Source organism: Heterocephalus glaber, unplaced genomic scaffold, assembly GCF_053883595.1.
Source record: "Heterocephalus glaber isolate CG9 unplaced genomic scaffold, H.glaber_assembly_v1.0 deba00001729, whole genome shotgun sequence".
NCBI classification, from domain to species: domain Eukaryota; kingdom Metazoa; phylum Chordata; class Mammalia; order Rodentia; family Bathyergidae; genus Heterocephalus; species Heterocephalus glaber.
Window position 1 is genome coordinate 4,785,575 of NW_028258440.1, and position 26,837 is coordinate 4,812,411.

General features: G+C 37.1%; 1 protein-coding gene across 7 annotated transcripts in view; it reads left to right on the forward strand.

Annotated features, from left to right (window-relative positions):
- Positions 1 to 18,733, forward strand: part of LOC110344934 (uncharacterized) — a 57,086-nt gene extending 38,353 nt beyond the window's left edge. For 6 of the 7 annotated variants that reach the window (XR_015446827.1, XR_015446831.1, XR_015446828.1 and 3 more), the window contains 3 exons: positions 9,932 to 10,035; positions 13,404 to 13,537; positions 15,508 to 18,733. Coding sequence is in view for 1 of the 7 variants with exons in the window: in XM_087199859.1 (XP_087055985.1) it covers positions 9,932 to 10,035; positions 13,404 to 13,409 (110 nt within the window). In the remaining 6 variants the exon portion in view is untranslated. The remainder of the gene's footprint in view (positions 1 to 9,931; positions 10,036 to 13,403; positions 13,538 to 15,507) is intronic. The other variant, XR_015446830.1, reaches the window with a different exon arrangement.
- Positions 18,734 to 26,837: the final 8,104 nt, after the last annotated feature.

Genomic DNA, 26,837 nt, shown 5'->3' on the forward strand with positions numbered 1-26,837 from the left:
TACACATTCTTTTCGGCTGCACACGGGTCATTCTCCAGAATAGACCACATGCTAGCTCATAGGACATGTCTAAGTAAATGTAAAAGAACTGAAGTTACCCCCTGTATATTCTCAGACCATCGTGCAATAAAATTGGAGATCAATAACATGAGAAACTGCAAAACACCAACAAACACATGGAAACTGAATAACACCCTCTTGAACAACCAATGGGTCACAGAAGAAATTAAACAGTTTCTACAAGTAAATGAAAAGGCCAGTACAGCATACAAGAATTTATGGGACACAATGAAAGCAGTTCTATGTGGGAAATTCATAGCAGTGAATGCCCATATTAGGAAAACAGAGAAAACTCAGATAAATAACCTACTGCAGAACCTCAAGCTCCTAGAAAAAGAAGAGGAAAACGAATCCAAAGCTTGTACAAGAGAGGAAATTATAAAGATCAGGGCAGAAATCAATGCAATGTAGACTAAGAGAATGATACGAAAAATCAATGAATCAAAGAGCAGGTTTTTTGAAAGAATAAATAAAATCAATAAATCTTTAGCCAACCTTATCAAAAAAAGGAAAGAAAAGGCACAAATACATGCAATTAAGAATGAAAAAGGTGAAGTCACAACAGATCCAGCAGAAATTCAGAGGATCATCAATACCTACTTTGAGAACCTCTACTCCAATAAAATGGAAAACACAGAAGAAATGGGCAGATTCCTAGATACATATGAATTGCCAAGGTTAAACGAAGAAGATATAGAAATTCTAAACACCTCAATTACAATGAATGAAATTGAAAATGTAATAAAATATTTACCAACAAAGAAAAGCCCAGGTCTGGATGGCTTCGCTGCTGAATTTTACAAGACATTTAAAGAACTAACGCCATTACTCTTTAAACTCATTAAGGAAATTGAAAGGGAAGCAATACTTCCAAATTCATTCTTGGAAGCAAGTGTTACTTTGATTCCAAAACCAGTTAGATTTATCCCAGGGATGCAAAGATGGTTCAACATTCGTAAATCAATAAATGTAATACGCCATATTAACAGAGTCAAGGACAAAAACCATATGATCATCTCAAAAGATGCAGAAAAAGCATTCAACAAAATCTAGCACCCATTCATGATAAAAACCCTACAGAAAATTGGAATAGAAGGTCTTTATCTTAACCTGATTAAGGCTATCTATGGAAAACCAACAGCCAACATCATACTAAATGGTCAAAAACTGAAAACTTTCACGCTAATATCAGGAACAAGACAAGGATGCCCACTATCACCACTCCTGTTCAATATAGTTCTGGAAACATTAGCCACAGCAATTAGAAAAGAGAAAGAAATAAAAGGAATAAAGATAGGAAAAGAAGAAGTGAAACGGTCATTATTTGCTGATGATAAGATACTTTACATAGAAGACCCAAAAAACTCCACCAAAAGACTTCTAGACTTAATTGACAGATTCAGTAGAGTAGCTGGATACAAGGTCAACACTCAAAAAACAATAGCCTTCTTGTACACAAATAACAGACTCACTGAGAGAGAAATTAGGGAAACAATTCCTTTTACAATAGCATCCAAAAAAAATGAAATATCTAGGAATCAATCTAACAAAGGAAGCAAAAGACCTCTATACTGAAAACTACAGCACTCTGAAAAAAGAGATCGAAGAGGATACAAGAAAATGGAAAGACATCCTATGCTCCTGGGTAGGAAGAACCAATATAGTGAAAATGGCCATACTTCCAAAACTACTATATAGATTCAACTCAATGCCAACTGAAATTCCAACAATATACTTCACAGAACTAGAGAAAATAGTCCAAAAATTCATTTGGAACCAGAAGAGACCTACAGTAGCTAAAGCAATTCTAAGCAACAGAGACATGGCTGGGGGTATCACAATCCCCAACATGAAACTATACTACAAAGCTACTGTGATAAAATCAGCATGGTACTGGCAAAGAAACAGACCTGAGGATCAGTGGAATAGATTAGAAGATAGAGAAACAACTTCAGACATACTCAGTCACCTCATCTTTGACAAAGGAAGCAACCACCCTCATTGGAGGAGAGATAGCCTATTTAATAAATGGTGTTGGAAAAACTGGATTTCAACCTGCCAAAGATTGAAACTAGACCCATACCTATCACCATGCACTAAACTAAGATCAAAGTGGATTAAAGATATAAATATTAAGACAGAAACACTAAACTTGCTGGAAGATAAGTTAGGTAGAACTCTTGAAAATATTGGCATAGGAAAAGACTTCACGATCAAAACCTCAGCAGCACGAGAACTAGCAGAAAGAATCAACAACTGGGATCTCGTCTTATTAAAAAGCTTCTGCACTGCAAAAGAAACCACCAACAGAGCTAACAGACAACCTACAGTATGGGAAAAATAATCAGCAGCTGTACCTCGGACAAAGGTCTACTATCTAGAATATATAAAGAACTGAAAAACATCAGACCCCCCAAATTCAAAGACCCAATTCAAAAATGGGCATCCAAAATGAACAGACATTTCTCAGACAAAGAAGTAAAAACAGCAAATAAATACATGAAAAAATGTTCAAAATCACTGGTCATTCGAGAGATGCAGATGAAAACAACACTGAGATTCCACCTCACCCCAGAAAGAATGGCTGCTATCAAGAAATCAACCAATAACAAACGCTAGTGGGGTTGTGGGGAGAAAGGAACCCTTCTCCATTGCTGGTGGGAGTGCAGACTGGTGCAACCACTGTGGAAGTCACTATGGAGATACCTCAAAGAACTAGGACTAGAGGTCCCATTTGACCCAGCTATCCCCCTGCTGGGTATCTTCCCAAAAGAATTAAAAGAACCATACCACAGTGATATATGTGCACCCATGTTCATAGTGGCACAGTTTATAATAGCTAAAGCTTGGAAGCAGCCCAAGTGCCCATCAACTGGAAACTGGATAAAGAAGATGTGGTTTTTTTATAAAATGGAATACTACTAAGCCATAAAGAATGAAAAACTAGAGTCATTTATAGCTAAATGGATGCATATCGAGGCCATACTCTTAAGTGAAATAAATAGGACACACGTGTAAATACTGAATAGTTTCACTAGTGTGAGAAACTGATAGTGTAAACAAGGGTTAAAATGATTAAAATGAATAATTGATAATTTGAAATAGGAAAAAAGGTCCAAAGACGAAGGAGTGAAGGGAGGGGAAGGGGAAAGGAAAAGAGGGAAAGGAAAAAGTATGAGAAAAGAAAAAAAAATGGAAATGAAATCTATGTAAATAGGGAAGGGCAGAGCGGGTGAAGGGTGCACAGGTAATAGGGAAAAAAAATAAGAACCAAGATATATCATATACAGGTACAAACACCCAATGCTAAATGTAAACGAATTGTATACCTAAAATGTACCAATAAAAGAACTAAAAAAAAAAAGAGACAGGAGAGACAGAAAAAAAAGTTAAAAATAAAAAGACTTTACACAAAAAAGAAAAATAAAAGGTTAAAAAGGAAAGTCAATAATAAAATTTAAGGGAAATGTTAAAAAGAAGAGTGAATTAGAAAAGACTTCCAAAATGACAGAGAAGGAAAAAAGAAAGATTTGGAATTTCTTGACCTAAACTTCATCCTGCATAAAACAAATATTAGAAATACACATTTCATTGTATAAAATATGAAACACTCATTGCTAAACCTTATTATCTATGGTAATATATGCAACTTTCAGAAGTTCAGTGTGTCTTCAAGTAAACCATATAATTGTGGTTTGACAGATTTTTTTAAATAGAATTAAACATATTTCTGTGGAGTTTTTTGTTTGTTTACAATTAGACTATTTAAACATGCAGAATAGTGGACAGCAATGTTATACCTGCTTACTAAATATATACTTTAAGTTTCTCCATGAGTACACAAATAGACACAAACAGATACAAATTATTGCATTAAGAATCCCAGAGCTGTGTTGTAGACCATAGCTGGAGCTGTCATTTGCATTCAGGATGATTACCTGTCATGAAGATATAAAATGGTTTACTAGTGAATATTTTTCTGTATGATTCATGTGCATTATACTCAAAATTCCACTACACTACATGAAAGTAAATGAACATCCCAGAATATAGATGTGATTATATAACCTTAAACTAATTATTATTAAACCAATGATTGCTAAGAGTCAGTGATGCATTTGTTTTAGAATATAACTCATCATTTACATTATGTTTTAGGTGAATAACATATTTTCAATAAATGTATATAGCAATAAAAAATTATATGCCTTCTGTGGACGTTTTTAAAGTGTATTTTATATAACAATAAAAATTTTCTCTCAAAAAAAGGAAGAAAGAATTAAAGGAAGAGAGGAGGAAGGGCAGAAGCTTTGAGGAAGAAACAAAGAGGGGACAAAAGCAAGGAAGGAAAGAAGGGAGGGACTAGAGAAAGCATGAAATGGAATGAGAAAAACCATAGGTCAAGGCAATAAAGATAGGAAGACACAAGCGTAGATAGCACACGGTTTCTCTCATAAGAGAAACCCAAAGTATAAATAAATTACAGGGCAAAATTAAAGGTAGATAATAGGAAACAGGGAGATGGAGCTTTTGCAAAAGGAAAAGGGGACATGGAGGGGAGGTGATGAAAAAAGAATGAAGAAGTGTGAGGCCCGAGGTGAATATAATCATTATGTACTACATATACTAATGAAAATAAATATTGATTTATAAAAGAAAGAAGACAGAAAGGAGTTGAAAAGAAAACTTTAAGTTTTCAGCAGGAAAGAGTAAAATAAAAAGGACAGAATGAGAAAATGAGATGGATTGCTTGAAAAGTAGGAGCTAGTATAAAAATTAGGCACAATAATGGAGAGACGAGAAATCCAAGGACCTCCAAGAAGGAAGTCCATTAAAATAGTACAGTAAAATAAAATAGTTTGATGGATAGATGACAACTAGAGAGAAAGGGCATTATAAGACAGAGATAGGAAAAAAAGATATAACAAAGTGATTTTGTAAATGAACCTGACCAAAAAATTGGCATGTAAAAATAGGGAGTGAAAGAGAAGAAATTTTAAAAAGTTTCTAAAATGTGCCAGCAAATAGAAGATAAAATAACAAGGAAATACATGATAAGAAAGGAAGAGAGGGACCAGGGATTTAGCTCAGTGGTGCCGCCGCCTGCCTCACAAGAGCAAGGACCCGAGTTCGATCCCCGGTACCAAAAAAGAAAGGAAGGGAGGAAGGTAGAAAGAAGGAGAGCAGGTGGACAGGAAGGCAGACAGGTACAGAAGAGAAACAGGATAAAGGGAACGAGAAAACAACAGAGAGTAGGGCTAAGGGGAGGAAAAATGAAGGTGGGGAGGTGTACAAAATGCAGAAAGTAGGTGTCTCTTCTTTCCCCATCTTTATGCTCTTTATATATTTGTATGTTCTTTATATATTTAATCAGATCTAAAATAAGAAAATAAAGATGGAAAAATAAAACTAAGAGAATGAAAGAAGTTTTACAAGCAAGAAAGTGTCAGTAAGAATAAAGTACATAAAAATAAAAAGAGAAAGAAAAGAAAAATAAATAGAAACAAAAGAGAGAAGTTTAAAAACAAGAAGCTTGTGAAAAGGCAACAAAAAGAAAGACAATAAATTTTTTTAAAAGGGGCCAATAATTGTTTCATATAAAGGGGGAGGAAAGACAGAAAGAAGTAGGATGTTTAACGATAAGTTCTAAAAGAAGGAACCACTGGTGCAGAAAAGAAAGAAAAATAAAGAGTGAAAGAGAAAGGAGAGTGAGGAAAGAAGAAAAGGGGAGGAAAAGGGATAAAGAAAGAAAATCAGAAAAGAAAATATTTACTAAATGAAAATGTGTGCAAAAGGAAGTTTTACTAGGGGGAGCTAGTAAGAATAGACAATATGAAAAACAAGACAGAAGGAAATTTTTCTGAAAGAGGGGTCAGGAAGAAAAGCTTGGAGTTCAGTTGGGTGAAACAGTGGCCATAGTGTTCTGCCTCTGAAATGATGGATATATTCCAACAGCTAACTTTCACTTCTAGTAGAAAGAAGGTTTCAGATAGGCACCCTATACTGTGCCACCTCAAATATTTTCTGAGAAAGAAAATATAAACTGAAGGTCACAATATTACCGAGATCGTTGCCACTGCGGCCCGGAGTGTCTCCAGCAGTCACTACACTGGTCTATATCCTGTACAGAGAAAAAAGCTACGCTTTCCTTGAGCAGGATGTAGTTTTTCCTTTCTCCCAGAAGACAGTTCTGTCTTGTTAGAGTTAAAGCATAGCTTTAAGTACATGAGGTAATTTTATAAATATCATTGTCCTTCCTTTGCCACCTCATCTCTATATCCTAGGATCTCTCAACCTTGCAACTATTGACATTTGGGGACACATAATCCTTTGTTTATGGTGGAAATTCTATGTAGGGTAGGATGTTTAGCAGCATCCCCAGCCTCTAACCAAACCAGAAACAGCCCTGCACCATTTGTGACAATCAGAAAAGTCTCTCTACATTTCCAGATGTTCCCTGAAGAACAAAATTGCCTCCCCTTGAGAGCCACCGACTGTCCTCTCCAATTTCTGCCACAAGCCTACATAGATTGACATATGGCTCTTCCTTTATTGGCCATGAAATGATAAACAGAATCAATATGGGATATTTTTGTCATCTCCACTGTTTAAATAAACATCTTTTTTTAAAGCTTTTATTCCACAGGTAAAGAAAATGAGTTACACTGCCACTGACCAGAAAGCACAGTGAGGATGTCAGGAACCAAAACGTAATTGAAATGTTATGATTAGAAATTAGTGATTTTTGGAAATACTGGTATTGGATAACAACCTCTTCTATTTATAATGCATCCTCTATTCTTTTTTTATCAAATGATGGATTTTGCATAATGCTTACCAACAATGTCACAGTCTCTACTGCTGTCTGGATTAGATTTCTAATTTCTCAGTTAGTGTCACTCTCTCCACACTCCCATGAACAGGGTAGCCCACATTTTTCAGCTGACAACTCTCCAAGCACAGTTCAGAATCCTGACTTTCCCACCACCCCTGCTCCTGATCTCATCTCTGTTCTTTTCTGTGCCCAACAAGATCCTGAAACATTTCTTCAGCCTGAGCCTCACTAGCTCTGCCACCCCTTGCTCAGTAGTTCTGCCTACTACAAGGTTTGTACCCTCATCTCATTTGCTCCACCTTACAGACTGCTGAATGGAGGTGCTGCCATTTCTGGAGCCTGGGGTCCCAGTGACCTAGTGAGGACCAAGACCCTGCCAAAGCTCTTTCTCAATACCTGCCTTTCCTTTGGCTTTGATCTTTGCAGACCTATAGTAACTTACATCACTTCACTAGCAGCAGAAATATTTTATTCTGCCACACACTTTTCTGCAGCAGTGGAGTGTTGCCCATTCTTGTTCCCCTGTTCCTTTAAGAAAAGGCCAACTGAGTAGTGGCTGTTGTCATTTTAAATTCCTTCCCACTTCTCAAGTAGGCCTCCTTCACACGTGGAGAACCAGGACTATCTGCTGCATTAAAGTGTGTTCCTTCCTTTTGCTCTCTAGGTCAGTCATTGAATTTTCTAACAGATTCCTCTAGATTCAATCTTTGTGGACCCGCTAATGGCTCAGACTTTTAAGGAACCACTCCCTCCTTCTGTTTCTTTCCCAAATGTGGTGTTCATGTCTGAGGCAAGAAGTGTGGCTGATGTACTTACTCCTCTAAGTGTCAGCACCATAAGCATCACCTAGAAACTTACTAGAAATGCAGATTTTCAGTCCCCTCTCCAGATCTATTGACCCCTAGGCGCTTCCTATGCACATTGAAGTTTAGGAAGCATTGACCTCCATGACCCCACGGAAGCTAGACAGAGTCAGGGTACTTGGATGAATGTCCTCTGCCTCCCCTGGTCTCCAGAGAGGTGTTCCTATCCACTATAAGAGTGCTTGACCTGTTGACATTCACACTTAAAGTCTGCCATCAGTTCATGACTCATACTTTGGTCTCCCTGGCTTAGTGGAGATCTCTGGCTTTCCCTCCCACAACCCAATTCCGTGCTGACTGCTACCACATGACACTTAAGATATAGTTCTCTCAGGCCAGGGATTAGCTCAGTGGTTTCACCGCCTGTCTTGAAAGTGCAAGGACCCAAGTTCGATCCCTGGTACCAAAAAAAAAAAAAGATATAGTTCTCTCATCTCCCGCACAGTGACTCCCCCTAACAAGCTCCCTGGCCAGATTCTCAGATTCTCATCCCTCTCTGGGCCATGTCTACACTACATGGGAACAGAGAAAGGCCTATGAAAGTAAAATCTCAGGACCTTGATGTGCCTGACCACACTGTGATACAAAGGTGCCCCAAGTGAGAAGAGGCAAGGGTGAGGGTAACAGAGAGATCTCTTTCTGGAGTCCTAAATGAAAAATAGAGTAGTAGTCTTTCTTGTTTGCTTGCTGTATTAACCTCACTTAAACAAGACCCAGAGCAAGGCACACAGGAAGCCACAACTGATTTCGTTGCCCTCCAGCCTTTCTGTCTCTCCGTCACCCTTCCATTTTCCCACCACTTCTGTGCTGCTAAAGGAATGACATTTTTTAAGTCATTTTCCCTAACTTATATCCCCCTTCTTTCTGACCCCAGATAACTCTTAATGGTGAACACAGGTATCTCCATACAGTATACTACAGAATTTTCTAAGGTTTCCAGACTTAGGAAAACTTACCAAAGGAAGATAATATTTAGGCAAATTCTTAAGACACTTGCATGGCTTGCTAGGCATACCGTCTTGCTGTGTCATCCTATTTTTGGATGGGATGTGCTGAATGCTACCTGGATATGTATCATGGCATCCCTCGTGTTACACATTCTAATCTCCTTGCCTCCATAGCCCCCCGCAAGTGTAGATGCCTATGGAAGACTAGGGCAAAGGGCATTTAAGGACTCAAAAAAATGTGAAAATTGTATATAGTTTGTGAAACAATAGCCCTGTTGCACAATGGTGGCTTCACATCTGTCAAGCCTCCAAACAAAATATGAATATGGGTCCCCAGACCTATACCCTGAAGACATACTCATTGTAAAATATAGAACATATGTATCATACAATAGCCTAATAAAATGGGGAAAAGGCATGAACAGAATTTTACTGAAGAAGATGTACAGATAGCAAATAAGTACACAAAGCTGTTCAACATCTTTAGTCATTAGGGAACTGCAAATAAACCACAATGAGCTATCACTACAGAATGGCTAGAATTTAAATAATTGATTGTACCAAGTATTTGTAGGGATGTAGCACAACTAGAACTCTCTTACATTGCTGGTGAAAATTTAAATGACACAACTACTGTGGAAGACAGATGTAAGTTAAATTTACTTCTACCATATGATCCCATTATTCCGCCCCTAAGCATGTGTCCAAAAGAAGCCAAAATATATGTCCACGTCAAGAGTGGCATGCCAATGTTCATGACAGCATTATTTGTAACAGCCCCAAACTGGAAACAACCTAAATGCTTTTCAATGGGTAAATGGAGAAACATGTTCATACATAAGATAGAATACTATTCAGTAACAAATGGAATGAACTATTAATACAGCTGTCAATATTGGTGAATCTCAAAATAATTTTCTTGAATGAGAGAAGATAGGCAAAGAAGAATACATCCTGTTTGGTTCCATTTATATGACATTCTTGGAAATGGAAACTAATTTATAATAAGAGCAGGATGAGTGGCTGCTTGGAGTATGAACTGCAAGGGAGTACAGAAAAATTTTGGGGGGTGATGGAAATGTGTTCATTTGATTATGATGTTGGTTCTATGGGTTTATATGTGTCAAAACTGAAAAAAACATAGATTTTTAAACACTGCAATTTATTGTACTTCAATTCTAATTTTTGTTTTAAAATTACACAATTTCTCTTTTATTTACTTTCAGAATCAGTTCACTTTCCTAAAAGTAATAACAAGATTTCTGCTCAGAAATTATCCACCTCATTACCCTCTAAGCAGGATGTACAGAATAACGCAATAGAACAAAAGGTAGAAAGTTGTATATTTCATATTTTTTGTATTAATCATTAGTTTATCTAATTAACTTTTATTTCTATGAAATAGCCCCTTTGCTGGCTTGGTACTTACTGGTTAGGGATCATGGGATCCTACACAGGGTTTAACTCTTTTGCTGGCAAAGTTGTTGAGTCAGCTTCAAGCTAAATGTGCCATGTAGTTTACCAGAAAAGAACTTAAACATATGATGATAAAGATGATGATGATGATAGCTAACATTCTTGTGGGCCAGATCCTGTGCTAAGCTAGAAAGAAGAGAAAAGGGAAAATGTAGGTGACGTAGGATACAAAGATGAAAAAGACACAGTCACTATCTAAAGGTCAGGCATACTTAGACAAAAGTCCTTAAAATAAAATGAGAGGAAAGTTTTAATTTGTACAAAGTGCAGTGGGAATACAGAAGACCTAAAGACTAATCCTGCCTAGAGAAGTCTAAAAAGACTTTCTTAAAGAAAATGTAATTGAATTAAAATGTAAGAGGGAATTTTCCAGATGAATAGATGTGTGAATACAGTGAAGCAGAATTGCAGACGAGTGAAAGTGTAAATGAAAGCATGGTGTGGTGAGCAAGCATAGCCAGACAAGTACAGAAGATGAGAATGAAAATGTAGGTTGAAGCCAGAACCTTGTATACCTCACTGAAGAAGTATCCCTTCAGTAATAGGGAGCCACTGGAGGTTTTTCAATAGGGATGTGAAAAAAAAAAAGAATGATTTGGGATTCCAAAAAGATAATCTAGTTGCAGCATGTGAGATAGATGGCAGATAAAATAAACATGAGGGGTAAGATAATTTGAAGTCTGCTGGGATAGTCCAGATAAAATGTAAGAGCTCAAACTAAGATGATGACAATTAGGGTAAGAGGCCACAGATTCAAGATATTTCACAGTTAGACTGCTTCTTTTTATTTTTATTGGTACTGTACATGCTTGCAGCACATAATAACTACATTTATCTTGGAGAGTTGGTACATGTACATAATAGGAGAAATAATGGAGAAAGGGAGATGATGATGATGATTGATTGTATGAGTTAGATTTTCTATTGCTGTACACAATATCCAACGCTCACAACTTAAGGAAGGGAAGGTTAAATTTGGTTCATGGTTTAGGGTGATTTTTGTCCATGGTTGGCTGACTCCAAGGCAGAAGCACCATGGCAGAAGGGTATGGCAGGGCACTGCTTAGTTCATGGCTGCCAAGGAGCAGAGCAGGGCAACAGTGTCAGAGAGGAACTGGTGAGGGAACATATGGTACCCAAGGCTGTGCCTCCGTGACCCACCCACACACACCCAAGTGTATGCTTTACTAATTTGCTAGGTATTTCTTAATCCAATGAAGTTGACAAATCAGGATTAATGGTTAGAATGATAATGCTGTTTCAGTTTTTATGTACAGGTCTTGTACAGGTCTTGATGAATGAGATATCTTTTTTCTGGGCTCCCATAGTGCTCAGACTTACTTCTATCTCAGAACTCATTATACTTTGTCATATCTGTCTATTCTACAGGATAATAAGTTTAAGGTCAGAAATTATATATCTTATTTCAGTTCCAAACAGTGTACCCAGTAAGCATTAAATTGGATTGGATTGGCCTTATCTGAAATAAATGGAACAATTCCAAGCTTTTTAGAATGGACCACAGGGTAGATTACTATGCCTTTAACCAAAATAAGGACTAAAGGCAGAGAAACAAGTTTGGAAAAATGAGGTACCCAAGGCTTCATTTGGAATGAGTTAGGTTTAGGTATCTGTGAGAGGTATCAAGAAGGTTGATAATATGGATTAGGATTGAGACCAGTGCTTAGGAGAGCAGGGGGCGTTGGGGGATGGTACTGTATTAACTTGAGTGCTCTGGAGTAGGCAAAAGTCTCTTTTTAGAAGCTTAAGTACTAGTGAATATTTTTCTTTTGAATACTATCCACACAGAAGCATAAGAAAACAACTAAAAAATCAAATCCTTTTAAAAATACAGGTAAGAAAATGAACAATATTTCTGTTCTGCTATCTTTCAGCTACATATAGTTTTTGTCTCAAGGTTTTTGAAGTTATGCTTTTTCCTGATTATAAAATCCATGCTTTTTTTGGTACTGGAAAATTACAAATTACTCATAATTATAAGTATTATTATCTTACATTTTTGAGTATTTGTTGGGTGAATAGGCCCTTTGGGATTTACAAGGTATGCAGATATTAGAATCTGTGTTATGGCTGCTTATCTTGATAGACAAAGTAAGTTCCTAACATACTATACTGTGATTTGGAAATTCCAGTACAAACAATTCTCCCCAAGAAGATCCCTAGCCTCTACTGCCATCTTTCTCCCCAAACATATAACTGCATCCTGTTTTCCATATCTCCAGGGATAAGTGTCTGCTAGTTTTTTTTGTTGTTGTGTATTTTTTTTCCCAGTACTAGAGATTGAACCCAGGACCTTCACACTGAACTACAACCCCAGCCCCTTTTTTTTTTTTCATTTTTCATTCTGAGACAAGTTTTTTCTAAATTGACCAGGCTGGGCTCAAACTTGCAATCCTCCTGCCTCAGCCTCCAAGATTACTAGGATTACAGGTGTGGTTCACCATACCCAGCTGTCTCTGCAAAAGCCTCCCATGTATATTCTGCCCTCATACACACATACACACTTATGAAGAATCCTAGGACATCTCCAACCAGGTGGCCATCAGGCCCTTCAAATCTAATGTGCACAAAGCCAACTGTAACAACTTTCGGTAAACACAAACCCTGTTCTCTGCTCCTCCTATTTTTGTCCAATCACAAAACCTGACTCATCTTTGACTTTTTCCTATTGCTCATATTCCATGTCCCAAAGTTTTCACATTCTAACCTACTCTTTAAGTCCTCATAACTTCCCTTTTCTATTTGTGTCACTCCTGCCCTTAACTACTGCAATAATTAGTCTTTGATCTCTTCCTCTTTAACCTATGCTAAATGTTGTTGTGAGTGGAATCTTCCTGAAAGACAGCTTTGGACACCCATTCCTGTACTTGAAAGTCCTCAGAGGTTTTTCTTTGCCTGCTGAATAAAGTGCAAAACAGTTTATTCTGCTGGAGTGGTAGGTGGGTGAGGGGAAATTACTCTGGCAACGGAAGTTAGAGCCAAAGATTAGGGAGTTGAGGCTTATCCTTGGAGCAACCGTGAACCAGTGGACATTTATAAGCAGAGGAATTTAAAAAGGCATCAAGTCATCTTATCCATCTACTGCCTTACCTTGAAGAAATAAATACATCCTTGATTCTGGTAACTCTAGATAATATGGCAGCCTAGCAAAGAGAATTATATCCTTTTCTCATATTTAACAGTACCTCTTGTTTTCCCCAGGAATAAAAAGTGCCTTCATTCATTTTGAAGTTGTTACTTCTAAACCAAGTGTCCCCAGACAATCTCTACCGAGTATTCCAGAGCAAGCAACAAGGAAAACTTCTTTCTTACCAGATGCAGACAGAACCAAAAAAGTATGAAATTATGATCAAGATTGATATAAAAAATTTCATTCATTAAATGACCACTTTAAAAAGCCTTATTTTCTGAAGTGAACCATTCTACTGTAAGATTTTATAAAAATTAAAATGCAGACTCAGTAACAGTCCTGGGTTACTTGTCTACTGACACCCATGTTTATCAGTTATGTTAGGGTTGCTACACTGAAACTGTAGAGAGTGCCAATAATAATTTGTAAGCTGGCAAAAGAAAGCCTGAAGTTTTAAACTGTTAGATCCAAAATTTCAACATTATAGTTGCCTCAGTTGTGTGTGTGTTGTGTATTGTGCATGTATGTGTTGTGTAGTGTGTGTGTGCGTATTACTGGGGATTGAATCCAAGGAGCACTGAGTTACATCTTCAGCCAATCTTTTAAGTTTTATTTTAAAACAGAGATTTGCTAAGTTGTCCAGGCTGACCTCAAACTTGCCATTGTCCTTTCTCAGGCTCCCTAATAGCTGGTATTACAGGTGTGCAGCACCACACCCAGCTTGGCTTGGTTCTTTATAGTGATCACCTGAAGCAACTCGAGTGTTCCCACTCAGTAGCCCTCAGTTAGAAGCCCTCTAACGGGTGGGCCACAATAACTTCAAGGTACCTGCTTGTGCCCTGCAGAGGAAGCACCACATTGAGTGCTTGTGAATCACTTCGTTAGTGCTGATGGCATGCAGAGACAGCCATATTGTCTCACTGCCCCCTTTGTCACCAGTGTTCAGCCATTGAATATTGGAAATTTAGTAGCAGATATTCACAGTGCAGCCTCTGGTCACAGCACAGATTGTCTCTGTAGCTGCCACTCTGTTGTTATTATGGGAATCATACCCACCTCACAGTCTTAGCTCTGTTAGCACTGTTTTAACTGCTTCCATTGCTCTAAAAAAATAACATGGCTTAAGAGAGATTTCATTGTGGAGGAAATTTACTGAAGCCTTCCTAAATGAATTCTATATAACTAAAGTAGAAAATGGCATCATTTGCTACATCCTATGTTAAAAGCATAGTGACAAGACACCCTTATGTGTAAAGGCTAAAATGTCACATGTCAACCATAATATGCTTCTCTGCATAAATGAACATTTATGAAATACCTGCTGTGCACAGGCCACTGTGCTACTATATCAATATTCATAATCAGTATGCTCATTGTCTAAAGAAAGAAACTTAACTTTGAGATACTTGAGTAGTTGCACATCAGGAGTTAATTCATTTTTTTTTATTAGCTTCAGTATAGGGACAGAAAGAGTCCCTGTAGTATAGCATGGATGGTAAACTTAATACCACCTATTTTACCTAAAAAGTCAATAAAAATTTAGACCACCAGTTTTTAAAAGAGATTTTGAAATAAGTTGGACAATATGAGTACATTAAATAATCATAAATACCTCATTTGTTTTGAGAAATAGCATGAACACTTTGGTCACAGTAGTATATTATACTAGTTTTCAACTTGTTTCTTCCCTTCCATTAGTGGTAGGAAATGTACTTCTGGTGGCTTCTTTCAGCTTTCAGACCTGGAAAAAAAGTAAAGTACTTTGTTGGATTTATCTCCCCATATAGTTACCCAAAGAAGTAGAGAACTTGGCTACATCAAAAAAAAATCACATTCCATGTAGGCGAGGAACCTGCTCTCTGCCTGCCAGATCTCTAAAAACATTTTCCCCTAGTTAGCTGTTTAATTGATTAGCTTCCATGCCTATCAGTGTTTTACATAGTTACTTTAGAATATCAATGAACTCTATTTACCTTTGAATTCTTCAAATAATACATGTAATATAAACCAAATAAAATATGGATATTTTTATAAATAGGCATTTAAAATAAGTTCTTAACTCATTTTCTTAAATTTTTGGATTTTTAATGTGAAAAATAGAAAATGTACAAATCCTCTAAAAACTTCGATACTAGGTTTGTTTCATTATTTTTATTATTCTTATGTCATATATAGGTGATTTGTGCTGATTTAATTAGGAAGAAGACCAAGAAATCAAGCAACAGTCATAAGTCAGGTAAACATTAATAATTGTTATTAAGCAAATCTTGTAGTCCACTAATTCATTCACTCAGATAACATTTATTGGGCTTCTACTACACACCAGGCACTGTGTCAATTATTGAACAAACAAAATAGCAAAGACCATGGTCTCTACCCTTGGATTTTACATTTCAGTGGGAAACATTCATGTCAGTAATCAACCCAATAGGATAAGTATATAATGGAGGTGTGTATAAAGTCTATTGGAAGGATAGGAAAACATTCACAGAAGAAACCATAATTAGCTGAGACATGAAGAATGAGAAAGATTATTCTAGGCAAACAAATGAAACACTGTAGAAAAAAATCTTACAGGGAAGAGGAATGCATTTACTAAGATACAGACATTAAAGCATGGTGTGTTTTGTAGAAATGAAAATTGTTTCAGAATTGCTTTAGCTAAAAGTTCAAAGTAGAGAATTGTAGAAGAAAAATCTTAACTGGTAAATAAGGATTGAATCATTAAGATTCTGGTAGGCTATAAAAATCATTTACTTTTTATCCTATTATCAAAGGAAAACTATTGAAGAATATCAGAATTTGCCTTTGCAAAAGAGGAAAAATGGAATTAGATTGGACTCAAAGAAATAATAAAATAATAAAGCTTTATTAGGTTATAGCCTGTAAATCTGTACCATATTGAAGTCAAGGTTTTCTTTGTGGCCAAATATGTGATTTATAATTGAAAGTGTTTCATGGACATACCAAGAATATCTATTTCCTATCTGAAAGATGTAAATCTATAAATGAATATTAAATTATGTTTAATGATTATATTATTCAATGCCTTTACTGATTTTTGTGTATTAGATTATCTTTTCTTACTGTCTACTAGATGTTTCCATCTATCAGACAGGTGTACTGATGTTCTCCACTATAATTGCATTTACATCAAATCCCCATTGCATTTCTAATAGATTTAACACATTTAGGCTCTTCGAGATAGTTAATCCTCCAATTTTCTGAAAACAATAGGTTTTTTAAATTTTTTTAACAGCTGCATTAGATATCTTTTGTTGAGTAATAAATTACCCTCCAAAACTTGGCACCTTAAAAATCTCTGATAGTAGGGTTGGGGATTTAGCTCAGTGGCACCGTGCCTGCGATGCAAGCCCAAGGTCCTGATTTCAATCCCCAGTACAAAAAAAAAACAAACCTGTGATAGTTTCTGTGGTCAGAAGTATGGAAGCAGCTTAATTAGGTGGTTCTGATTCAGTGTTGCATGAAGCTACAAAATATCATCCAGGAATGTTATAGGCATCTGAAGATTTGGCTAGGACTAGTAGATTCATCTCTGAGGTGGCTCCCTCACAGGACTATTGGAAAGAGGCCTCAACTCCTTATTGGCTATTGGTCTCAACCTCATCCTGTGGACCTCTCCACAGGGCTCATGATCCAGCAGTTGATTCCCCCAGAAGTCTCAGAAGTTACACACCATCACTTCCACTGTATTCTACTGAATAGAAACAAGCCGCTAAGTCCAGCCCACATTCAAGAAGAGAATTAACCTCTCCCCTTTGGAGGGAGGAATATCAAAGAATTTGTGGATATGTTCTAAAACCATGACAGTATCATTTTCACACTTAATTTCTCAGGCTTAAACACTATTAATTTCAGATCCTTCTTTTCCAAAACTTAAACGTACATAAAAACACATTCATACCCAAAGAAACTCATTAAAGTATGCAGAATTTAAGTAAAATATTTTAAGTAGATCATTGGAATGTTTTGTGGTACTGGTAATCAAACCCAAAGCCTCATGCATCCTAGGTACGCACTCTACCACTGAACTACACCTCCAGCCCTGATCATTGCAATTTACTGGCTACTCACAATATGCTTCACGTTTATTGGAAGAAAAAAATAAATACAAAATCATCTTGACTTTGAACCAGGACCTAATTAGTAACACTACTTTCTATTATTTAGAGCTTTCTGTTTGTCTAGACTTTCATTTAGTCAAGCCACATGCTTAATTGACATAGACCATCCTAGAATTCCTATGGACATGTACTAAATGAAGGCTTGCTTTAATATCATTACCCAGAAATATTTACTAAAATTCTTTTATGGGACTAGATGGAATACAAACATGTTAGATGGTGTTTGAGTGGGAAGAAAATAATGATATGCAGACTAATGAACAAGAGAATTCATTCAACAAATAAATGTTATTGAGTGCTTACTATGTTCCAGGGACTGTAAACTCATCATTATAATACAACACAGTAAGTCCTATAATAGAAGGATATATAGGCTGTTTCAGGAGCATTAACAGAGGATGTGCAGATAGATTTTAAGGAAGTCTCTTTGGAGTAGGCAACATGAGCTGAACAAATCCTAAAGAATGAGACGTTTAAAAGAGGGATATTAGAGTTTCAGACAAAGGAAATAGAACAAAAACCTTGAGGTGTGAAACACATGATTATGTTTATGGAGCTGCATGTTGCTATGTACTCTTGAGCATAGAATATATGTAGGACAGGGATCAAAGATTATGCTGGCAGGGTAGGAGAGGGCCCAGATTTTAACATTCATTTTATGATCGAAGGAGTCCTTGGATGGTTGAAACAGAGCAAATGGTAGCAGAGAATAAAAACCTAGTAAGATATTCTAATTATCATTTTTACAAGTAGTATATGAAGGATACCAACAAACAGTAATTTTCTTTTTTCTGTCTAAAATTCTACCTGCAGCACAGAAAATTGAACAGTCTCATGATTCATCACATAAATATCAAAAAAATTAATAAATTTACAAATTATTTTAGTAATTACACAAGAATGCAGCTTGAGAGCAGATTTCTATCATTCTCTCTTCATTCTTGTAGTTCTACTTGTATTTAGTGAATCTCCCGTCTTTTGTAACCTGCCAGGACCAAGCTAAAAATGTAGTCATTCGTGCTCTTCTACATCTTTCTGTCTGTTCTCACTTTGGTTCTATGCTCTTTCAGCACCCAGGGTTTTCACTCCCCTCTCAGGTAGAACCCTATCACCACCTCTCCTCTCCAGATAGATTTCCAGGATTTGCATCTATCTTTTTCTCATTTTCCTGGTTACAGGTGCATTTTTGCTTATACCATTTGAGGTTATTGCTTTTCTAATAATAAAATAATTTGCTATATATAGAATTAATTTCTGCTACCCCGTTTTGAGGATATTTGCACTATAATCTAAACTACTCAATCTCTAATGATGGAAAATAAAGTCCAGTGCAGAGGACTTTTATTTTTAGCCTATGGGCCTTTCTGCCCTCAAACCTTGATGAACACCTGTTTTGCTAATATCCTGTTCTTTACCACCTGGAACAATATTTCATGCATATGAAATAACTCAATGGAATGCACATATATTTTAAATACCCAACAAACAAATGAAGTACAGAATAGGCTTTATAAATTCCAAATTACAATACAAATGGTTGGTTGCATGGTAGTAAATTGTGTCGACCAAGCTTCCTAGAGAAGGAGTTTGACCTAAGGACTGATGGGTGTTAGTTTGTCTGGCTTACTACTTGCTCCTGAGATTCAAATATATCATAGGAAATAAACTCATTAGTCCAAATATCAGATAACTTTATATATAAATGCAATAGAGTAATAATTACATGCAGTTTATAAAGGGTCAATGCCGCCTCTCTTTTTCTCTTTCCTCTATCCTAAACCACAGAACTACAAAATCACGTGTCTTTCTTAATAGCAAAAAATCTTGGATATGATTTTATTAAAAATCTTAGCTCAAGTAAACTCAATCATGATGAAGAACTCACATATGACCTGGAGCTGCCTCAACATTCCTCTGAAATATATGGAGTTAAAATACCTTTACCCATACCTGGATAGCATAGACCAGAGTTCATGTACACACACACACATGCACACCAAAAAAAAAAAGCTAGCTTTCAACATCATTTCAGCTGGCACTAGCACCCATGTCACATTCTCTTACTTTATAAATAATAATGCATGTTTAAGGCATTTGCCTTCATCCTCTTATTCTGATACAGCTCTTCCATAAGATTCACCTGTGGACATACCATAGCTGTTCCACCATGTACATCCTCTCTATTCTAATCCTTCAGTTGCTTAGTTCTCTGTTTTTCTAGCACTTTCACAATAAAATATAATTAAGGACCAAAGAAATCAAGATAAGAGGAAGAAAATGTGAAGATAGTGGTAAGGATAAACAGTTGAAACAATTGAGCTTTGTGTTAGATAACGAGCATGTTCTCATGATTGAGATAGAAGAGAGGAGGAGAAGTAGAGTCAAGAAGGCAAGAGTCTGTTGCGCTAAAGACTGCATTTTATTCATTGGGTGACAGTCTGATGGTTGTGAGGAGGAATGGGACATTCTTGAATCAACATCCCTGCTGAATACCTCTGCTAATAACATGTATGACAAATTGAAGACAGTTAGCTAGAAGCTGGTTGTACAAGTCCATTAGTTATTTGTGGTCTGCACAAAGGACTCAGTGTTGGAGCAAAGAGAACTATGTGTAGATCAAAAACATTAAATGGAAATTTGTTTACCAAACTTTCTTGGGATCCTACTATGTTGACAGCATAGTGCTGGATGTCAGTTGGGTACCAAGATCAATGAAGCACTTCCCCTGGCCTCACTTGTGTCCTACAATGTATCAGGAGGAAAAACAGGAAGACATAAATAATACCAGAGAGTGAGTTGAGGACAAAATGGTGGTAGATAAAATGTCAGCCACTCATGGAACTGCTTAGAAAACTGATATTAGGACACAGATGTGGTGCTTTCAAATCCCCTCTCCTCCCAGCTACTTTAAATAGTAAATAATTTGGGAATAGAATAGACTATGTGGGAAAAAACCCAAAACATAAATTTAAAAAAGAATAGACCATGTGGTCTAGTTAATCAGGAAGTGTTACAAATCATCCCAAAGCTATGGACTTAAGATACAAGTAGAATAAAATTTAAACCAATCAAATTTAAGACTTAGATATTCAGAAGGATTAAGCCAACTGCTTAAAATTTAGTCTTGTTACATTAATCTTCAGTGGGTGGTGGCTGGCCAGCCAAGTGAAGATATCCTTAAGGTATCTTCAGGATTAAGTAATGATATATGGAGGGGAAGATCAGGAACAGAAAGGTGTATTTATAGTTTTATGGCATGGCAAATTAAACTATGAAAACTATGACTGACTGCTCTTTGGGGATTCTGAACTAATTGTCTCTGCCTTGTGTATTTAAGAAGTAGAGGAGAAGCCAGTGTGGACTAGAGCCCAGACTTGATCCCAGATGCTTGGGCCCACAGGCCCCAGCAAAAGACCCACCTGGAAAAGAGCTGCACAGGTGCACAAGCAACAGCCAGAGGCCCAACCAGATATGATCAATAAGTATGCCCAGACCTAGCCAGAAGCCCGCCCAGACACCAGAAACTGGGGTGCACAGCCCCCAGTCAAAGACCCTTCCAGACAACAGCTACATAGAAGGACAGGCCCAAGCCACAGGCACACTTAGATACCATCCCAACTGTGCACAGACCCCAGACAGAAGCCCACCCAGACAATAGGGAGCACAAGGATCCAGAACGCCACCACTCTGAACCCAAGAATTGGTGTACTGGTAAGCAGCAAAGGAAAGGCTGCTGGGTGGCTTACTAAGAATTGAAGAACACTGGGTGAACAAAAAGTTGCCTCAACAAATGTGTAGCAGGCTGCATCTGTTGAAATGAGAAGACATGTAAACTAGTCTCAAACCCAGACTTCCAGATCATCTAAGGCAACCCCAAAGGGCAACTGAGATGGAACAGTCTGATACTCAACCACCTGCACTCCCTGAACTAGCAACAAAAGGGATTCTGGAAAAAATGAAACCAAAAATAATTTCTCTGATAACAACAAGGATTGTGTCCAAAGTGGAAGATGTGATTAAAAGAATCTAGAGCAGACACGGATTAAAAATAGTGGAGCTGGGGGCCGGGGATTTAGCTCAGCGGTTCCAGTGCCTGCCTCACAAGCGCAAGGATCCAAGTTCGATCCCTGGTACCAAAAAAAAAAAAAAAAAAAAAAAATAGAGGAGCTGAGGAATATAATGGAATCCAAATATAGGAAACAAATGGAACCCATAAAATTCATGGAAACAGACTTCCAGGAGATTAAAAACTTCATTGAAAGTTTACACAGCAGAATGAGCCAATGTGAGGACAGAATTTCAGATATAGAAGACAGGATAGCAATTAATGACCAGAAAAAAAAATTCTTAAAAATAAGAGACCATAAAAAATCAATCCAGCAGTTGCTACACAATGAAAAGAAGAATAACACAAGACTGATTGAAGTCAATGAAGAAAGAGGAGAGAGTGCAAATGACATTAAAAAAAATGTTCACAGAAATAATGGCAGAAAACTTCCCAAGCAGGGGTAAAGAACTTGACATATGGATAAGGGAGGCATATAGGATTCCAACTAACCATGATCAAAAAGCATCTACACCTAGGCATATAATAGTTAAGATTTCAGAAACCCAACAAAAGAACAAAATTCTACAAGCAGTTAGAGAAAAGAAACAAGTCACATACAAGGGAGAGCCCATCAGAATCACAGCAGACTTCTCAATACAATCCGCAAGGCAAGACAGGCTTGGAGTAATGTATTTCAAGCCCTAAAGGAAAACAACATCCAACCCAGAATAACGTACCCTGCAAAACTGTCTTTCAAAATTGATGGAGAAATAAGATACTTTCACAACAAAGAGCACCTGAGGATCTTCATGAATACCAAATCAGTACTCCAAAAAATTTTAAACAATATGCTAGGAAAAGTCAATGAGGATCACAACCCCAGGAAGCCCATCAGAATGAATCCATCAGGCATGACAAGAAATTAAATGCAAAGGGGGAGAATCCAACAAAAAGAAATAGTCAAGAAAATTATGTCAATACATATCAGTTATAACCAGCAATGTTAATGGTCTCAATTCACCAATCAAAAGAAACAGACTGGCAGAATGGGTCAAGAATCAAGATGCAACAATATGCTGCATAGAAAACACTTAATTCAAAAAGAAACTCAAGCATCCGACCCTCTCCCAGCCACGACCAGCCAGGTGAGACAGGCAGCTTGAATCTCCTCGGCCATCCCAGGCCCCACCCATGCCACGGTGAGGTCCACTTAGCCACATGGGCACCTCCAAGGCCCAGTTCATCCCCCCACCCCTCCCGTGTGTCTCTGGCCTTCTGGCTTTTCTGCTACCTGGTCCCACACTACAGAGGCACAGGGGATTATAAAGACCCTTGTCCTGAGCACCACAAGATAGAGCAGAAGTTAGTAACAGAAAGAGGGCTTCTCATGCTCCTCGATGAAAACTGAAGCTCAGTGGAAAAGTAAAGAGAATCTCTACAATAAAGGCACATCAGACCACTGTACTTGGTCTGCTGCTGGCTTGCTGAGACTCATTGACTCCTATATGCACATGGATTCCTACATTGCCTACTGTGACCGCAGAGACACACCCTGAAGGAGGCCCATAATTTTTATTTTTTGCTATTTGCAAAAAAGAAAAAAATTTTTTTTCTCTTATTTTTAATTCTTAATTGTTACATTTTTCTACTCTTCAATTTTTTACTTTTCTTTCTATTATCTTTTCCTTCTCTCTCTCTCTCCCTCACTCGTTCTCTTGCTGTCCCACATTGCTCCTCATCTCCCCATTTGTTCCTTTCTACACTGAATTTAGATTTTTCCCTTATTGTTCTTTTCTTCTCTTTTTCCTTCTCTTGATTATCATTAGGTTTAAAGGAAAGTAAGTATGGTATCTAGCCTCCCTGTTGCTGTTAGGTGATTCTATTCACATCTTTGTTCTTTCATTCTGCCATTTCCTCTTGCCTTTAACAACTTCTTAGAGTTTGTGTGATCTTCCTGTGTCTTCTGGCCTCACCACTAATCTTTCCTGATCTTTCTATCTGTCCCTCCCTCCCCAACTCCTTTTAACTCCCCACTCCAAAGGGGAAAGATGCTATATTGGAGAGTTTATTCATTATAAACTTATGTTGGGTTGGTCCTCGGTTTTAATTTAACTCACATAGTTAAATGTGATAGATTAATAACTACCACAAATTGTCATTGTCTGAGCTGCGCTTGATGCTATGGTATTGCTGACTATGTCATTTGGGCTAACATGTTGTGATTGATCTAATTGGTTTTCATTCCTGGTATAAGGAAAATAAAATAACCTCAGAGTCATTAGTCTCAAAACCCAAACACAAGCTATATCTGGAAGACACCTCTGAAAAGCAATCATTTCACAAGGGTTTTAAACACAAGCAACAAAGATACATACATTAAGCAATATTGAAATATCAATCCAGGAATTAAACCAAGGACAGTACAAAAAAAAAAATGAGAAGACACTTAAGCAAGGCACAAAGGCAGGTTTCCACTCCACAAAAAGGAAATTCTGGAGGAAATGAGGTGGAAAAGTCATATAAGCAACCACTTGGACACCCTGAACTGAAAGCACAGGAAGTAACACAACAGATGCATGAGGCTCTAGAAAAATTAAACAGAAATAATCTCCCAGATAAATACAGACATGGTGAGCAAAGTGAAGGACATGATTAGAGGTTCTAGAGCAGAAACAGATAAGAAAATAGATGACATCAGAAACATACTGGAAGCCGTGAATGCCCAACATAAGAAAGAAATGGAAAACATGATCGCCCAACATAAGAAAGAAATGGAATCCATGAAACAGATTCAAACAGATATTCAGGAGATTACAAACTCCACTGAAAGCATGCAGAGCAGACTAAGAGAATCAGAAGACAGAATAACAGATATAGAAGACAGGACTGCGGTTAAGGACCATGAAAACAGACATTTTTTAAAGATAGTAAGGGACCATGAGAAATCAATCCAACAGCTGCTAGATGATGCAAAGAAGAATAACATAAGACTCATAGGAGTCCACGAAAAAACAGGACAAAGTACAATTGACATTAAAAAAAAAGTGTTCACAGAAGTAATAGTAGAAAACTTCCCAGACAGAGGTAGAGAATTGGACATATAGATAAGTGAGGCATATAGAACTCCAACTAGCCATGACCAAAAAAATCTACACCTAGGCATATAAGAGTCAAGATCCCAGAAACCCAACAGAAGAACAAAATTCTACAGGGAGTTAGAGAAAAGAAACAAATCACCTACAAAGAAAACCCCATCAGAATCATGGCAGATTTCTCAACACAAACCCTCAAATCAAAGAGAGACTGGAGTGAAGTATTTCAAGCCCTAAAAGAAAATAACTTCCAACCTAGACTGTTGTATCCGGCAAAATTATCTTTCAAAATCGATGGGGAAATTAGATACTTTCATGACAAAGAACACCTGAGAAATTTCATGAACACCAAAGAAGCACTCCAAACAATTTTATGCAATATCCTAGAAAAAGACAATGGAGGTCACAACTCCATGAGGCCAAACAGAGAGAAGGCACCATGCAAGGTAAGACACTAAAGTGAAAGGGGGAAAAATAAGAAATAAAAAAGCCAACAACAGTAAAACATCATGACAAGGATGAGTCAATATCTCTCAATTATAACTATCAATGTTAATGGCCTCAATTCACCAATCAAAAGAAACAGACTGACAGAATGTATTAAGAAGCAAAACCCAGCAATATGCTGTATACAAGAAACACACCTAACTCAAAAGGAAATTCAAAGACTGAAAGTAAAAGGATAGAAAACAGCTCTCCACATGACAGGATCCCAGAAAAAAGCAGGGGTAGCAATCTTATTTGCAGACAAAGTAGATTTCAAACCAAAACTAATTAAGAGAGACCAAGATGGTCACTACATCCTTGTGAAAGGAACAATCCAAGAGGAAGAGATGACAATCCTAAATATTTACACACCAAATACGAATGCCCCCAACTATATAAAACAAATATTAATGGACATGAAAAACCAAAGAAGCACTAACACAATGGTAGTGGGGGACCTCAACACCCCTCTATCACAAATAGACAGATCACCTAGGAAAAACATTAACAATGAAATTTTAGAACTGAACCAAGCTATTGAACAAATGGACTTAAGAGATGTTTACAGAGTGCTCCACCCCAGAAAATCAGAGTACACATTATTTTCAGCTGCACACAGGTCATTCTCCAAAATAAATCACATACTAGCTCATAGGGCATATCTAAGTAAATGTAAAAGAATTGAAGTTATCCCCTGTATATTATCAGACCATAGTACAATAAAATTGGAGATCAATAACATAAGAAACCGCAGAACACTTACAAACACATGGAAATTGAATAACACTCTCCTGAACAACCAATGGGTCACAGAGGAAATTAAAGAACAAATTAGACAGTTTCTACAAGTAAATGATAATGCCAGTACAACATACAGGAATCTATGGGATACAATGAAAGCAGTTCTATGCAGGAAATTCATAGCAGTGAATGGCCATATTAGGACAACAGAGAGAATTCAGTTAAATAACCTAATGCAGAACCTCAAGTTCCTAGAAAAAGAAGAGCATAACAAACCCAAAGTTCGTACAAGAAAGGAAATTATAAAGATCTGAACAGAAATCAATGCAATGGAGACTAAGAGAATGATACAAAAAATCAATGAATCGAAGAGCTGGTTTTTTGAAAGAATAAATAAAATTGATAAACCTTTAGCCAACCTTATCAAAAAAAGGAAAGAAAAGGCTCAAATTCATGCAATTAAGAATGAAAAAGGTGAAGCCACAACAGATCCAGCAGAAATTCAGAGGATCATCAATACCTACTTTGAGAACCTGTACTCTAATAAAATGGAAAACACAGAAGAAATGGACAGATTCCTAGATACATACAAATTGCCAAAGTTAAATGAAGAAGATATAGAAATTCTAAACACCCCAATAACAATGAGTGAAATTTAAAATGTAATAAAAAATTTACCAACAAAGAAAAGCCCAGGTCCTGATGGGTTCACTGCTGAATTCTACAAGATCTTTAAAGAAGAACTATTGCCATTACTCATTAAACTCATCAAGGAAATTGAAAGGGAAGCAAGGCTTCCAAATTCTTTCCTGGACAAGTGTTACTTTGATTCCAAAACCAGGGAAAGATCCAACCCAAAAAGAGAGCTACAGACCAATCTCCCTAATGATCATAGATGCAAAAATCCTCAACAAGATACTGGTGAACAGAATACAGAGGGTCATCAAGAAGATCATACACCATGACCAAGTCGGATTTACCCCAGGGATGCAA